The 15753-nt window shown below is 36.8% G+C and overlaps 5 protein-coding genes across 6 annotated transcripts; 2 read left to right on the forward strand and 3 right to left on the reverse strand.

Moving 5' to 3' along the window:
• Positions 1-752: 752 nt before the first annotated feature.
• On the reverse strand, positions 753-3351 carry LOC106651483 (origin recognition complex subunit 2). Its single transcript, XM_014370003.2, has 8 exons — positions 3083-3351; positions 2910-3011; positions 2628-2828; positions 2477-2565; positions 2053-2400; positions 1746-1986; positions 1446-1676; positions 753-1372 (listed from the first exon to the last, which is right to left on the reverse strand). The coding sequence occupies exons 1-8, from the start codon at positions 3138-3140 to the stop codon at positions 1167-1169; spliced, it is 1476 nt and encodes a 491-aa protein (XP_014225489.1). The 5' UTR covers positions 3141-3351; the 3' UTR covers positions 753-1166.
• Positions 3352-3707: 356 nt separating this feature from the next.
• LOC106651520 (DNA excision repair protein ERCC-1) lies at positions 3708-4903 on the reverse strand. Its single transcript, XM_014370049.2, has 5 exons — positions 4659-4903; positions 4513-4577; positions 4255-4449; positions 3997-4182; positions 3708-3932 (listed from the first exon to the last, which is right to left on the reverse strand). The coding sequence occupies exons 1-5, from the start codon at positions 4732-4734 to the stop codon at positions 3738-3740; spliced, it is 717 nt and encodes a 238-aa protein (XP_014225535.1). The 5' UTR covers positions 4735-4903; the 3' UTR covers positions 3708-3737.
• Positions 4904-4983: 80 nt separating this feature from the next.
• On the forward strand, positions 4984-8188 carry LOC106651416 (STAM-binding protein). Its single transcript, XM_014369900.2, has 7 exons — positions 4984-5371; positions 5449-5547; positions 5616-6017; positions 6091-6394; positions 6477-6589; positions 6662-6764; positions 6850-8188. The coding sequence occupies exons 1-7, from the start codon at positions 5247-5249 to the stop codon at positions 6913-6915; spliced, it is 1212 nt and encodes a 403-aa protein (XP_014225386.1). The 5' UTR covers positions 4984-5246; the 3' UTR covers positions 6916-8188.
• Positions 8189-8669: 481 nt separating this feature from the next.
• Positions 8670-13787, forward strand: LOC106651375 (cell wall protein DAN4-like). Of its 2 annotated transcripts, XM_023458731.1 has the most exons (7): positions 8670-8763; positions 10748-11058; positions 11737-12027; positions 12120-12275; positions 12396-12681; positions 12801-12873; positions 12969-13787. In XM_023458731.1, exons 2-7 carry the CDS (start codon positions 11007-11009, stop codon positions 12972-12974), a joined length of 864 nt encoding a protein of 287 aa, XP_023314499.1. In that variant the 5' UTR covers positions 8670-8763; positions 10748-11006; the 3' UTR covers positions 12975-13787. The 2 variants fall into 2 exon arrangements, with proteins under 2 accessions (XP_023314499.1, XP_014225322.1); XM_014369836.2 differs by lacking the exon at positions 8670-8763 and having other exon boundaries at positions 10017-11058.
• Positions 13779-14972, reverse strand: LOC106651376 (CDGSH iron-sulfur domain-containing protein 2 homolog). The gene is made up of 4 exons (XM_014369837.2): positions 14823-14972; positions 14538-14632; positions 14243-14356; positions 13779-14159 (listed from the first exon to the last, which is right to left on the reverse strand). The coding sequence occupies exons 1-4, from the start codon at positions 14920-14922 to the stop codon at positions 14070-14072; spliced, it is 399 nt and encodes a 132-aa protein (XP_014225323.1). The 5' UTR covers positions 14923-14972; the 3' UTR covers positions 13779-14069.
• Positions 14973-15753: the final 781 nt, after the last annotated feature.

Here is a 15753-nt window from a genome sequence, read left to right on the forward strand (position 1 = left end):
AGGGGCACTCTTGGGCTGCCGCGCTACGAGCATGTATAGGTATCCTGTATGCATACAACTCGATTTAGCTGCAAATATGTATCTATATATCTGACACGAGCGAAAAAAGAAGATCAAAAACAATTGATTTGATTCGCGTGTACATAAACACATATAGCGTAGCACCAAAGTCGATTTTATTTACCAACTCGCTATCAGTTTACCGGCACGTGAATTTTTCGCTGCTCTTTTTATTCGTTCGAAAAAGCACTCGTATGGACATTCGAAAAGTACTATAAATACATCCGTCACCAGCAGACGCGCGCACACCTTTATAAAAAACGCACAAAGTCACACACAAACACAGTGCACATTAACGGGTATTACACAAAAACGGAGCGGTCGCATATCCGTGCGAATTTGCCAAACGTCGATCGCCTTTAATAGATAATGTTCGGCTCTACTGTTGCCCGACGTTTTTTTCTCTCTATCTCTCGCGGCTTACAAATCGTCCGACTCGCTTGCTCTTTCTCATTCGTCTTTCAGATGTTCGTTGATGAGCAACGTTCGATTGTGTATATGTATTGTATGACCTGGCTGCCCTGAGCAGTCTCGATTTGCTTTGTGTTGTGGTGGCAGCACTGACACGAAGCTCAACTTTTTTTGCAATCACCGCGCGACGCTCAAGCTTTGATTCGTTGCTCGATCGCTCGAAAGTTAAACATTTCACTTGTGTATTGCAGAGTTGTAAAAAGAAAAAGTTTCAGTTTTTTTATGCTTCACAAGAATTTTAATATAAATAAAAACAAAAAGTTGGCTATACATAGAGTCACATTTTCAAGGAATGCGAAAAATTGTTCAAAAGAACAATAAGATGTAGCAAAAATGTATTGAATAAGATTTCATTCGGGGTAAATATTATTTCAACACTCAGTCTTGGCCTGACATAGAAACTATGAAATATCATGTTAACATGTTATATGCATAGGCGGCATCCTATACTTTTAAGTATAATTGAGCTTTTTACAATTCAAATATTTCTAGCTTACATATAAGTAATGTTACAAATTTTTATTATATTTTAACTACTACGAAAATTAAAAAATTTAAAAATTGGTAAAAACATGAGTGATAAGCGTAATAGCGTAGTTTTGCGGATGTTTGACACCTTAATACTGAAATACTACTTATGATCCTGTATCATATTGTTCCAGGAATTGTTTTAACAATCCATCATCCAATGGAATAACAAGAGCTTCAACTCCATCTGAAGTTCTTTTGGTTTTTACTAACTTATGATCTAAGAATTCTGTCAACTGTGTACGCAAACTTTGATCTGAGGTAACCAAAAATGCCTGCCTAGCAGCATTGAAAAGGTCTTTAAATGCCATTCCTAAGAAACAAATAAAATTTATAAATTATTGTCGTAATATTAAAATTAAAAAGTAAGTCTGAAAAATACTAACCAGCATAGTTAGTTCCACCATGTTGTAGCTGATACTTTACAAGCAGTATATAAATGGCCTTGGCATTTGATGTTAAAGACATGAACACATTCTGTAATGATAAAAGAGCAAGTGCCCCACTCTTTTGTACAAGTAAGGAACTTTCGTATGAGGTTTCAGCCTCATAAGGCTTAAATGTTGTAGCGTCTACCCAGAAAAAGTTATATCTTGAGCGTTTCACGTTATCCCATACTATAATTCAAAATTTGTAATTGATATCTAAATTCATATTAAAATTACAATATTAGCAAAGTGAATTACTTAATGGAGCATTTATGTGATCTACAGAGGCCATAACATGAATATTAGGTATCGCAGCTAATCGTGATAAGATATCCTGAGCTTTACTATTTCTTAGCATGCCTCCATCAAGATTATGAATCAGTAAATATATACGATCACTTGAATGTCTTTTCATTGTTTTTTCAATAATTTCAAAACATTCACCCTGATTAGTATCAGTCTGTTTACCCAGTAGCTCAACAATGATATTATCTAAAATCTGAAATTAATAATATATCAAAATTGATAAATGATCTTCTTTGAATAGTAAGTTTGATCCTAATACCTCTTTTATGGTCAAATTAGGAAAGAAACCATTTATTATTAATGTGGGTTCATCAGAAATCATCTCTTTGTGAAATTGGTTTATTAGCAATCTTTTTGAGCCCAAGCCATAAAGTAAAACTGTAAATCCTTCTTCCATTAAACGGAACCATTCTGGATAATATTTTTGTGCGCAATCATACAGAGCATTGATGATATCTTGTTGAGTTTCAGAAATATGATTATTGTTAGCCAATAGCTTCTGTAACTCTTCTTCATCTAAACGTCTTTTTTTCAATTTGCTTAGTGTATGATTTGAAGTGACTGACTTTTCTGATTGTCTTGCAAAATAGTCATCAGTGGACATATGCTAAAATATTTTTCATCAAAGTTTGTTTACTATCATCATAAATGATTTGTTTCATTATTTTTTATTATTTACTCACATAAACATTAGCTCTTGATCTCCCCCTTCGCAATACACGTTTTGGACTTGGGTCAGTTTTACTCTCTTTATTTTCTTTATTATCATTGGCTGCAAATAAATTAACAAACTAATATTTTAAATATTTTTGAGATTGATTAAAATGAACTTACACATTACTTTCCAATTCTCATCATGGCATTTCAACTTAAGTGGCTCAATTTTAACAGAGACCTCCCTAAGAGGAGGTAAAACAGAAGTTGCTTTATTACGTATTTCTTTTGCATTTTCTGTTGCAGTTACTTTTTTTTTAGCTGGTTCAGTTATTGCTAAACTGTACAATCCTCTTCCATCAACATCATCATCAAAATCTTCTGCAATGCAATAGAATTATTAGAATTTATGATATCTTTGCAGGCATAATCCATCAATGAAAATCAGAAGATTAATCAAACCTAAATCCCTTTTTGTTATGGGTTCAATTTTCTGAAACTCTTCTTCACCTTCAACTCCATTACAATTCTTTTGTTTTACAACTTTTGTCTTTTTTGGTGTAACTAAAAATAAAGAATAAAACTCGTTGAAATATATCATTTGAGTGAGAGAAACAATCCATCAAATTATTTACCACAGTAATTAGCCGCAGGTTTATTTACTAATCGCCCAGATTGACGCGTCCCTTTCATTTTGCTGAGCTCGAGCCTATAGTCCGGTGAACGTTAAAAATTATAAAACACAGTGATTGACGTTCACAATAGCGGAGTTTTGTGAATTAACCCCGCATCCATCACCCAACTAACCAAACCATTACGACGAACTACGGACTCGATGTATACATATACCTACGGTTAAACTCAGTACTACTTCATTATTTGTACACTATATGGTGACTCTTATACCTACAGACGACTGTTGGGCTATTCTCCAATCTCCTTATATGCAACATCATGATAGCTTGTAAAGTTTCATTGGCTGTTGAGAATTATAAACTCCTGCTAAATGTTCTTACGACGAATCGTCATTGGTTCTTCGATTAAAATGAACGAAAATTCAGAAAATTACTACAATGTCGATAAATGTGCATTATGAACAAATTTTTTAAATGCATATTATGACAGTTGAAATAAATAGTTGCGATCAAAATCTGAATGTTTGTAATAATTTAAAACTAGTTTTTTCAAAAAAAATTTTATTATAAAAATATAACTAAATTTCACAATTTTTACATTCAATTTGACTTATGTGTAATTTACTTAAAAATATAATATTTATCAGTCTGTAATTTATTTACTAGATCTTAAAAATGGTTCATGTAAAGCTTTATGCAGGCGTTGTGCTTTTTGTGTTCCAAAGCCTGGACACAATGACAAAGCATCCAATGGAGCTTTAACAATTGCTTCAAATGTTCCAAAAGTTGACAACAAAGTCATTGCATCTGTTTTGTTTACTGATCTTACTGATGTTAAAGCATTCACCAACTATAATAAAAAAAAACAAATGTCAAATAATTTAAAATAAAATTAAAAAATAGGTCTTGATTACTTTTGTATAAGGAGCTGATTCACTTCTTTCCATGATTGATTCTGGTGGCTTATTTTCATAAGCTTTATATGTTTCTATAATTTTTCCAGCATCTTCTGCACTCCATGCCAACATTAACGTCAAATCTGCTAAAATGCAAATTCTTGTTAAATGTTTCAAAGAGTTATGCGGCTCCGCTACGTCCACCTTATCAAGTTGAAGGCATAAAATATAATGAATAAAATTTTATCTAAAAAACAATCCAATTTTGAAACATACTTGCACTAATAATACCCGAAGATTGAAAGAAGAACCTAAAGTTTTCAATCTATCATGAATATAGTCTGGATTCAATTGATGATATCGAAGTGATAAAAATAAAATGCAAGATGCTGGGCCTACTATATAATCTGGAATCATTTCAGAATATTCATATGGAACACCAGTGATATGTTTTATAAGAGGATTTCCACGCTAAAACAAATAAACATTTTTGAATTCATCTACTTTGTCAGTGTTGACATGAAAAAAATTTACTTGTTTGGGGTTTATTAAGAGAGCATTCGCCTTGGGTTTTGAGTTCATACTTTCCGTTTTAGAACCTGCACAACATTTAAAATTTTAATAAAGTATATATCCTTTCTTCGAATATAAAAATTTTCAAAGTATCTTTTCTTGTGTACCTGATGGAGTTGGTTCTTCGAGTTTTTGCTTTTTTTCTACATGTTCAATAAGTTCCTCGTTATTTTCACTACTCATATTGATTGTTAATGACGTTTATAAAGAAAACCTAATATGTATCAATAATTGAAGTTAATTTAATTTAATTAGCAATACTTAGATGCTAATTCAGAATTTATAAGCGTCTGCTGTAGGTATTGAAAATATAAGTCAAAACAAAACGATTTTTAACTGCGCGCAACTATAAGGTGGCAATTTTGTGTACTAACGTCAGCTGTTAGCACGATATCAAGGAGTTTTTTGTTATCTATGTATAGGTAAGGTGAATGTATGACAGTCTAGTAGTTATGCCTCTGATCGAGAATTGCAGACCAAAACTTGGCGTCACATTCTGTTTTATGTGGTGTTATTTCCGATGTTCAACAGAGTGACGTGTTCCGTTCACCTGCAGCCGCACGTCATCTTTCACTATTAAAAAGCTTAATCACAGTGAAACTTTCATCGGCGTTTTCATGTCTGCAATTTTTTCGCGATATTTTCACTAACCTAACATTTAGGTGTTATGAATAGAAAATAGAGACACAAATGAAATGGATATCAAAAAACAGTATCCAGCAATGAGTGAGGTGCAATTAATACCACCAGATAGTAGATTGAAACAATGTTTCGAAGAGGCAACGAACTTTCGTTTTGAAATTTCTCGATCGATTCATAGGTACAGCAATTTTTCACTGCAAGACATGCATCATGACTAAAAATGTCATTTATTAATTAACTCTCTCAACATTTTAGGTACTGTCGTTCTGGAAGGGAAATTAAACATCAAGCTGATGTTTACATGAAAGAGGGTGACATAGAAAAAGCATATATTTTATATATTAGATGTATAACGTAAGATTTTACAGTTTTTATTTCAACTATTGTAATACAAATACATAATGTGATTTATCAAATTGTAGGATTTATTTGGAGAAATTTGAAACCCACCCAGAGTACAACACACTTTCATTAGAGCAAAAAGAATACATTAAAGTTACCTTAAGAGAAATATTACCTATTGTTGAAGGATTAAAACCAAAATTGTTAGAAAAGTTCAGGCTAGAAAATGAAAGAAAAAAGCGAGAACTAAAACAGCTAGAGCTGCAAAGGATTGAAAAATTAAAACAAGAGGAAAAACGCAGGAAAAAAGAAGAAGAAGATAAAAAATTATTGGCCATGACAATAAAAACACCACCAATACCAGCCAAATCTTTTGCAGATCTAGATGATATTAAATTTAAAAGACAAACTCCAGCTCCTAGTGCTCCTGAATATATACCTACTTTTAATGATAGTAAAGCACAAACATCAAAAGACATAATGTAAGTAGCAGGCAATTTTGAAATTAAAATATTAATTATATTGACTGTTATTCAAATTTTATCTAAATTTTAGAAAAGTTCCTTCTGTTGATCGTTCAACAAAACCAGCATCCTTAACATCTGGTGATCGGCTTAGAGACATTATTGTACCTGAAAGATTAATGCAAAATTTCTTACGGTTAGCTCAAAGTAATACTTCTCAGAATATAGAAACATGCGGTATACTGGCAGGAAAATTGGAAAGAAATAGACTAGTGATAACACATTTCTTAATACCCAAACAAACTGGTTCACCAGACTCTTGCACAACTCATAATGAAGAAGACATTTTTGATTTTCAAGATCAGCATAATTTAATTACAGTTGGTTGGATTCATGTATGTATAATAAACAAATTGAAAAATATAGAAGTAAATTTTTGATCTACTTCATTCACATTAATCATTGGTTTCTTTATAGACACATCCAACACAAACTGCATTTTTGTCCAGTGTAGATCTTCATACACATTGCGCCTATCAACTTATGATGGCCGAAGCAATAGCTATTGTTTGTGCTCCTAAATATAACGAGTAAGTGATTTTTACATTGTAAAAACCAATAGTTACTTGATTAAATAATGTTGAATTATATTTTTATTACAGTACAGGGTTCTTTCACTTAACACCTGAACATGGCTTAAATTTCATTGCGAATTGTCGCGAAAATGGCTTTCATCCACATCCTTCGGATCCCCCGCTGTTTACTGTAAGTTGTAAATCATTTTAAAATAAAGTGAGCTTATATATACCGTTTTTGTTAAATTTTAAAATATTGAAACAATCTATTTCAGGTTGCAAAGCATTTCAAGATTGATCCATACGGATCTATTGAGTCAGTAGATTTACGGAAAAAGTAGTATGCAAGTATGAAAAAAATGTCAGACTTGACATAGGAATTTTCACAGTTTTTACACAATGTAATTAGAAAGAGTTCAATTTTTTTATCGATTTTATTTAATCGATGCAATGCTTTAAAACATAGAATTTTATTTTTATCAGTTCAATTTTACCTTAGTTCAGGAAAATTCTAATTTCAAAGTAAATTAAAAAATTTTTAAACGTGTTTTCTGAAACTTTGACTACATAATTTTCTGAGCAGCTTCATGGTTACCTTTGTTTTAATGTTTCTAGGCGTACCATAAAGTCTTTAAAAAGATATATACACTTGATGTTTCAGAAAATATGTTTAGAAATTTGACTTTTACTCTGTCGTGGTAACCTTAATCGCCAGATTTCCAAAATGAGAAATAAATTGCATTGTTTATTTATCATAAAACAAACATAAATCATCTAGTTTTACAGTGCAATTATTTCGATCGCAAAATAATTAGCAATAACAGTTTTATTCTCTTCAAGTCATTAGTTAGAAGAAAAAACTAATATTTGCAATTACTAGCAATTTTCACTATTTTTAATTTTTCTGCTATATTATGAAGTACAGAATTGCTATGGAGATGTCATTTAATTTTTTAAACTATAATGAATTTTAGCTATATATATTTTTATAAATAATGATTATAAATCACAATGCTTATTTTGACTTTTATGTTAATAACGTTTGACGTTTTGTATTCGTTACAAACGAAATTTAGTATTCCATACAGAAACAGTTTAAAAATCATGCCGTGCCTTTGGTACAAACAATGATGGTGTTCTCACTTTATGTAATCTAACAATGTAACATAGTTAGTGAAAATAAGACACGAGAGTAATAGTAACTTGGTTGCAGATGCCAATCACTTACAGATAAACAAATGGAAAGTCACAAAAAAATTATGTTAAAAAAATGAACAAATATATAAATGAATGACAACTAGTCAAAAAGAGAATAACAATTTCAACTTCTCGCTATGCGTGGCTTTTACCATAGTGTATAAAAGAAATCTGAACTTTTTCAAAATTGTAATTAATCTTTAGGAATTGACAGTAAAAAAAATCTTTTGCAATTGTCTACAGCATCGACGTTATCTAATTTTAAATTGTGATTTTCTCGACTGTACATATAATATATGTTAGCGTGGTATTGTGCATTAATACTTATTGACATTGTAATTTTTTTTCCGTCTTCAAGATCAACCACACATTGCACATTCGAAAGAGTAATTTTATAAATAAATGCAACATATCGTATACAACCGTATTTTTATTGAAAATATACCAAGTTACCATACGCTCGTTGGTCCGTTCGCGCTTTGAAATTGTTTTGATGAGTTTAAATTTGTATTATCGGAAACGAAGAAAGCACGTCGAGAGATCGGAATAAAGTAGAAATAAAAGGATACGCTACGGCCAGATATCATTCAAGGAATCATTTTTCGACATATGTATGGGTTATAGCTGTGGTTGCCTCACTAGTTCGAGGCTAATCGAATGGGCATGTGGAGATAAGGCGAGGCTGCAGTGCTAATGAGTATCATACACCTATGTGATATAGGCGAGCTGCGGCAATAAGCCACACGTGCTGTCAGGGCCGTAGCCAGAAAATTTTTTCGGGGGGGTTTACCCGGGTTACTTATGTAGCTTGGGTTACCATTAACAGAAGGTAAAATCCCAAATTTCGGGGGGGGTTCTGACACCCAAACCCCCCCCGCTGGCTACGGCCTTGCGTGCTGTGCTCTCGCGCGGAGAATGTATGACAGTTTCTCAGTCAGTGGCGGACCGCGAGCTCGATCGCACTTGGAAATTGTCGCGCGAGTGATGTGCCGGTAAACATTTTGTTTTATCTTTATTTTTTTTTCTATCTTCTGACTCTTTCTCGTCTCTGAAGTACAATAGTTGCGTCAAATATGCAATTCTGACGCGGGTTAAACAGTTGCGGCGACCACATGAAGAAGGCGATTTTAATTGTGTTATTATTTCGAATAATTATTGGTGCTCGCGAATTAGGGAATCGGTTCCGATAAGATAAGCCAGAGCGAACATAATTGTCACGGTCGATCGTAATTCAAGCTCTCGTAATAATTCGGTTCGTCTTTTTATTTTTCTTTAGCGATTTTTTTTCTCGACGCAGAGTAGCCTAGTTGCATACGTCTTCTCTCGCGCGCGTCTCTGCCTCTCGAGCTAAGGTAAATCTGTCAAAAGCTGAAGCTTCGATGGCCACGCACGTATTATTATATATACGCGCACGTCGCACATTATAATCTATAGTGGTTGGACAACCATTTTCGAACTTTGGAAATTAATTTTTCGTCGTTCCAGCGCGATAACTCGGTGGTAGCTTCGTTATCGTGGATTCGGTGCTTTACGAGTTGCGACTGCATAGAGTCGCGTCAGCCACGAGTCATATATTTATTATTACATCGTATGTATAGAAAAAGAACAATCGTGCTTAGGCGCTAACGAGCTCGAGTAAAGCCTTATCGATCAAAATTTCGTAGGATACGCGACTGCTTTTTAAAGAACGCGGAGAACGACGGAGATAGAGCTGCGTTGCAGTAGGAGAGCTACGACGAAAAAAAAATCATCGGGGAATTTTTTGCTTTCGTAATTGAGACGCGTTGTGAGCTGTTACTTTATTAATGTCATAAAGAGCAGCAGCTGCTGCTGCAACGCAGCATTACTCGCGTGAATCGAATTCTTGCGAGGCGCGAAAGAAGAAAGAAAAATGAAGTATTATATTGTTATAAGCTCGAGAGAGCGATATAATGTTTATCGAATCGAGTTCGTCTTCTCGAACGTGTCGCGCGATCCGTGCCACACATTAAATAAGCTGCGTATCAGTACACACACACTCGATACTCGCAACACATCGTTGTCGCGCACGATCGTGTGTACCTATATTACGATTATTATACATAAACGCGCATTAATACACAAAGAGACACCGAGTCGATTTAGCGAGAATAACAAAAAAAAAAAAAGACAGAAAAGAATTAGCTCGTGCGGCAGTAGCTGTGTGCAGGTAGGCGACGATAAACGCGGCTCATTGTCGCGCGTAAATATGTTAAATGTACGTCATATAGAATATAACTAGTTCATGCAAATCTGCGACGCGCGGCATGATTAATATACCTCTTCTTGGCTTGTCTATGTCTCTCGGTGTGTTTTTTCTTCTTCAATTACGTAAAGCGCGCGAACGCGATCCTCGCGCGTCGTACACATTCGTCCACTAGTTACGCGTATACGTATAGATGCGCGCGGGGAGAGAAGCTGAAATATTTTACATTACATTATGCACATTTATATACGCGCGAAATAGAAAGTGACGTGTACAAAGCTCGTACGACAATTACGAACGAGCCGCAATAGGACAAATGAAATATATGCTTCGCTGTCGAGCTGCACGTCGATCGTCATTATAAGCCGCTCGAAGCTCGATCGCGGGTGCTTTGCGCGCGCAAGCTCGCCAGCTAATGCCTATATACCTGCATAACGTACCGAGCCGCGACTCGAGTATATAGTCGAGAGAATTACACGCCGCTCAAATGTACGAGCCTTAGAAGTGAAAAAAAGTAAACGAGCGGCGTCAGTCACGCGGCGACTTTTCATCGGGCCGGCGAGGCGATCGTCGCCCGCCGCTACCACCCCCGCGCCCAATGCCAAATAAAAAACTCGAGCGTCAACAATCAAACAGAAAAAGAGAGAGAGAGAGAGAGAATCTGATCGAAGGATCGGCCGTGTGCGTATGCGATCGGAGCGCGATCGTAATTTTTAGCCGTTTATCGAGAGCTCCGCTTATCTTATTTTCAGCTGAAAAGAGTACTAGATAAGCTCGCGCGCTTGCCGATCATTAGACGGAGAGAGAGCGAAGCACATCATTACAATCGGAGCGAGTCACTCGACGAGACAGGTGCCTGATTAAATACATACGTCGCTCGGATCGCCTCTTCGTCACACATGTGCCAAGTGTGTTCTGTGCGTGTGTGCCCGAGCTGTTGACTATTTGCTCCAGAGAGAGAGACCCTGCCTGAATCCAGTATAAGTGTGTGTCCGATTCAAGCCGCGCATCATGAGCAACAACAAATCCGCCTGCCTCCTGCTCTGTCTGCTGATGCTTTTCGGTGAGTACCACCAGCTCTTCCTTAATTGCGTCGTCATCGTCGTGACTCGAAACGATACTCGTAGGTACTACTACTCGTGCGCGGGGTCAAATCGACCCGCGTGGCTCGAGCTCGTGACCGCTCGACGAGGATACCCCTACGTAGCGTGTAGCGATTCAAGGCCGCTTACTAGAGTTATAATACTAGTCTTTTGGATTATTTATCGCGCACGGCACACGTGAAACGCGGCGTCGAGCTGGCGTATTACATATATCGATCATTTTTACTTATCCGAGTTATATTTGTGCGTCTATTTGTTCATACAGGTGTAGCTCTACCTGCTACTGTACTTACGCTCGCGCGCCTACAATAGTAATACGTAATGATTAGCCGCGACTTAACGATGCTTTTTTCCTTCGATCTATGATTTTTCTTTGTCGAACTCGTTCTCGTTCAGCTTATCGAGCCTGCCAGCGCCTTCTCCACTTCTCGCGAGCTCTTAAAATAATACATATATCTGGTAATTGCAGCGGTAAATAACGCGCCTCGACTTTTATGTATAGGCGTGCAACCGTCCGTGTATAATACGTCTATATGATCTCTCTATTATCAGCTACGCTCGAGACTCGGCTGTTCGATCGCGAGCAACGGCAATTTTCACTCGACTTTTTTTCATTCGATTTTTGTACGCATTTACAGCTGATCTTAGCTCGAGCGCCAGCCTACCGGCTGATAATAATGCGCCCAAGAATCAGTCGTCGGAGCTGACGGAAAAAAATGAACCGACAGCAACAACGGTGACAGTCGCGGCAGCGGAAGCAGTAACGACCACGACGCTCAAACCATCGCCGGAAAATGACGCGTCGAACAAAAATGTAACGATCGCGGGAGGATCGTCGACGACAACGACCCTCGCACCGATCGACGTCGATAAAAATGTAACTAGCGAAGCTCCGACCAAAGCTGACGATGCCAAAATCGATCCATCAGGTTTGTAAATTTTATACAGTTACGCGTACGAATTGTTATTCGATCGAATCGCAATAAATGAATCGACGCGTTACATTGATTTGATGATGCAGCGGTAGCCAGGTCCGAAGACGCGAATGATGCAACGGCCAAGTCGACGCAGGCAACGACCCCGAAACCCGAAGGTGACACGACCCCAACGACTGCTCAGCCATCCAGCTCTACTTCTTCGGAGAAACCTCAAGAATCCCCGACTAAGCCAGCCGATGGTACGTTCAACATTTAATAACATTATATATGCGGGCGCGGATCACCCGAGTCTGGGATTAGCGACGATCGAGACTCGCAAAATCAATTATTAAATGTTAAAAATCACCTTTATCCATCAGCCATTGAGCCAAGCTCTACAACCGTGGCGTCCACTACTCCCCTTGCCACTGGCAGTACTGAAAAGGACGTGAATGGAAAAACAACGGAGTCGGTGACGGAGTCGTCATCGGAGGTGACCACGGCTTCGGAGAAACCGACGGAGTTGCCTAAACCTCAGGCGACGACCGAAAACATCTCCAAAGGATCCATGTCGTCGACCACCATAGCACTGGTCATGGCCATCACCTTTACTACGGTCGTCGTCTGCGTCTACATCGGCCTCGTGCTCTGGAGACGTTTCTTGGTGTACGTTTTTCAACCTTTTTGCATTCGATCTTATTATTATTATTTTTTTTTTATATCTCTAATGCACTCGATAGACAGATATTTTTAATTGTTTATTGTTTTTTTTTGCTGCTAATCAGGTATCGCTACGGAAATCGGGAGCTGTTAGTCAACGACTTGGAGTTCGATACGAATGATTTGCGGCATTTCGAGGTAATTCGATTTATCTTTTCATGCTGAAAAATACTGATATTTATATTGATTGATGTTATTTTATTCTTATTCTTCTTTAATTTTTTTCTTCGCAGCTCTGATACGCCCGATAGAGAATCGATTTATATAGAGACCCTGCATACGAGGCGAAAAAACAAATCGACCGACAGATCGACGATATACCTATTCACTGTGATATAAATGCATATGTATATTGCTAATGCGACTCGATTCGTTCTCTTATTTTATTATTTTATTATGCGTTGGCATTTTTAAAACGCGTTTCTATGTGCTTGTGTGTGTGTAAATGTAAATGTATGTTGTGCGTGTGTGTGTGATATGTGTGTATGTCGACAAATTGCAATACTGACTTTGCACTGCGCCTCGTGCGTTTGTCACAATTATAAACATACGAGGCGTGCCTTTGCCTCGCGACATTTGTCGCATTATATCCTCGTCTTTTATTACAATGAATAAGTGATAAAACATAGCCGTTTACTTAAAGGACATTTTCTTACCACTGGTGGGGCGCGTTGCCTTTCTTTGTTTTTCTACGATTCCATTTGCGTCTATAGTGTCTATATGTAAAACTTAAAACTATGTACAAATGTTAGAAATTGCTGTGAGCGCATTATCGTGAATATATATTTCATGGCGTTAAAAATATCATACCGATCAAGCATAATTCAAGCTGTGTTAATTTCGAGTAAGGTACCACTCTGTCTATTGTAATACAATTATCATAGTATATGTGAACAAGTGCGTGTAAGATTTAAACATATTCCAATGCAATCATGTCAATTCTAAAAAAGTGGCATGGATGTATGAACACTTATTTTATCTTATTTTCATGCATTATCGTTGTATTTATTAATTGTTGTAAGTAGTAAAAACAGATTTTGAGATACTTTGAATCCAATTATTTTATTTTTCTCCTCTCATATAATAATAGTGTATACCATCACAATTTTCTACTAAGTATAATGTAACAAAAGTTGTTCCTAAAAATGATGCTTCAAAAAATACTGAAATAATAGTAACATAAAATAATTGAGTAAAATTAAGTGATGTAAAAATTCCCTATTCAACAATGTTTTTGAAAATAAACATAAAGCACCATCCAGTAGACTATTAAAAATAGACAACACTCCAATGATCTACTGTACAATGTATAACATTATTTATAAGTTTTTACTTTAGGATGATGTTTTCTTAACCAACAGTGGTCCCAAGTTGTCGCCAGTTTCTTTATTGTGTTTAGCATGAGAACCATCGCAGTAAGGCCACTAAAATTTTAAATGTACAATTTATGCGTTTGCATCAAAAATTGCAACTTGTCGGTAAATAGTAGATAAGTAAAATATCTTACGTTCTTGGTTTTCCAACAGCGACAGAATGCTGCTTTTTCAGTAATGTCTTCTACATCCACAACATCGACAATCTTGTCAGACTTCAAGTTGATACAACAATTCACACGCTTGTCCTGAAACAAATCAATAATTTATTAGCAGACATGAAACTGCATGAAAGTAAAATTTAAGCAGAGGCTCTTTGTGTTGCTCGATTGAATTGAAATGTAAGAAATCATCAAACGCTCTTAGAGCAGATAAGAACGTTATCATGTTTACATATTACATGGACTTTAGGGCTTCGCGATTACTTACCGACTTTCTAGCCTCTGGGCAAAATGCTAAGTAGGACATGTAACCTAGACCAACCAGTGCAGCGGTTGGTGGTACCAAAGCCAGCCAGTCTTTAACTGCAAGATGAAAAATAAAAAACCATCAATGTCAGAAGTTATTTCGCCTTGTAATCCACGAGATCGTCGTTATTTCGTAGCGCCTCAGTCATCGTGCCAGCACGTCGAAAAGTGTCGATCAACTTTCGGAGCAGAAAACAACGACTCGCGTGACAATAATAATACGGTTCGTTTTTGTTTTTGTAAGTACCTCCAAGTCGAAACCATCCTCCGATGGTGTCAGGAATGGGCAGACCGGATAAGTAGTTCGGCAAGTGCACCTTGACGAGATTCGACATGGGTTCCATCATGATTAGGTTTAGAGAGTACGACCGACTCGACGCGACTGAGGAGGAGCCGAGAGGGGGCTCGACTCGGAGTCGAACGAGCGCAGAAATTCGCCGCAGTTGTCTTATTTCGTATCATGACGTTATGTGTTGGTACATGTGTGTACTGTGTATGTGTGTACCTACGTGGGACACCGACCGACCGGACACGTTTTATTCGCACGACGTAGTAGAGTATAGCGGCGCCGCTGCCGCTTATTACGTAAAACTTGGCAGTTATCGACTGAGCAAAGTTTATCTGATTTTTATTATATCACATATTATACCGATTTGTTTTTCCAGGTTCAAATTATAAACTATAGTATGGCTGTCGCGATGAACAATAAAAGCTGAAAAACGGGCCCAAATGAATTTATGTTGTCTGATCATTATGTTTCTTTTGGAGCAGTAAATTTTTGGAAATCGAATCATAAACTGACTTGAAAAAAGCTCGTTACATATATATTTGTTTTTTGCTTGGAATACTTTGACTGTGCATAAGCTGTAACGTTGAAAATTCAAGTCTAACAAGTTCGACTCGAAAAAGGTGTTATAAACGATGAAAGCAAAATTCTTTACGGGCTCTACTGACGAAGTTGAAAACATTAGCTTCGATGCAAGTCATGAGGTCATGAGGACAACATTCGGCGACTCATCGAACTGATTTTGCAGTGGAAGACGCCCGTTCAAAATTTGCTCGTCGCGACAACCGCCAACCGACGCGAACGGCGATAAGCGGCGAATTGGCATTTTATAATAGCAGCATTTTATACACTGAGAGCCGGTACGTGGCGCCATCGCTCAAAACTCGTCTCT

Source organism: Trichogramma pretiosum, unplaced genomic scaffold, assembly GCF_000599845.2.
Source record: "Trichogramma pretiosum strain Unisexual culture from Peru unplaced genomic scaffold, Tpre_2.0 scaffold68, whole genome shotgun sequence".
Lineage (NCBI taxonomy): Eukaryota > Metazoa > Arthropoda > Insecta > Hymenoptera > Trichogrammatidae > Trichogramma > Trichogramma pretiosum.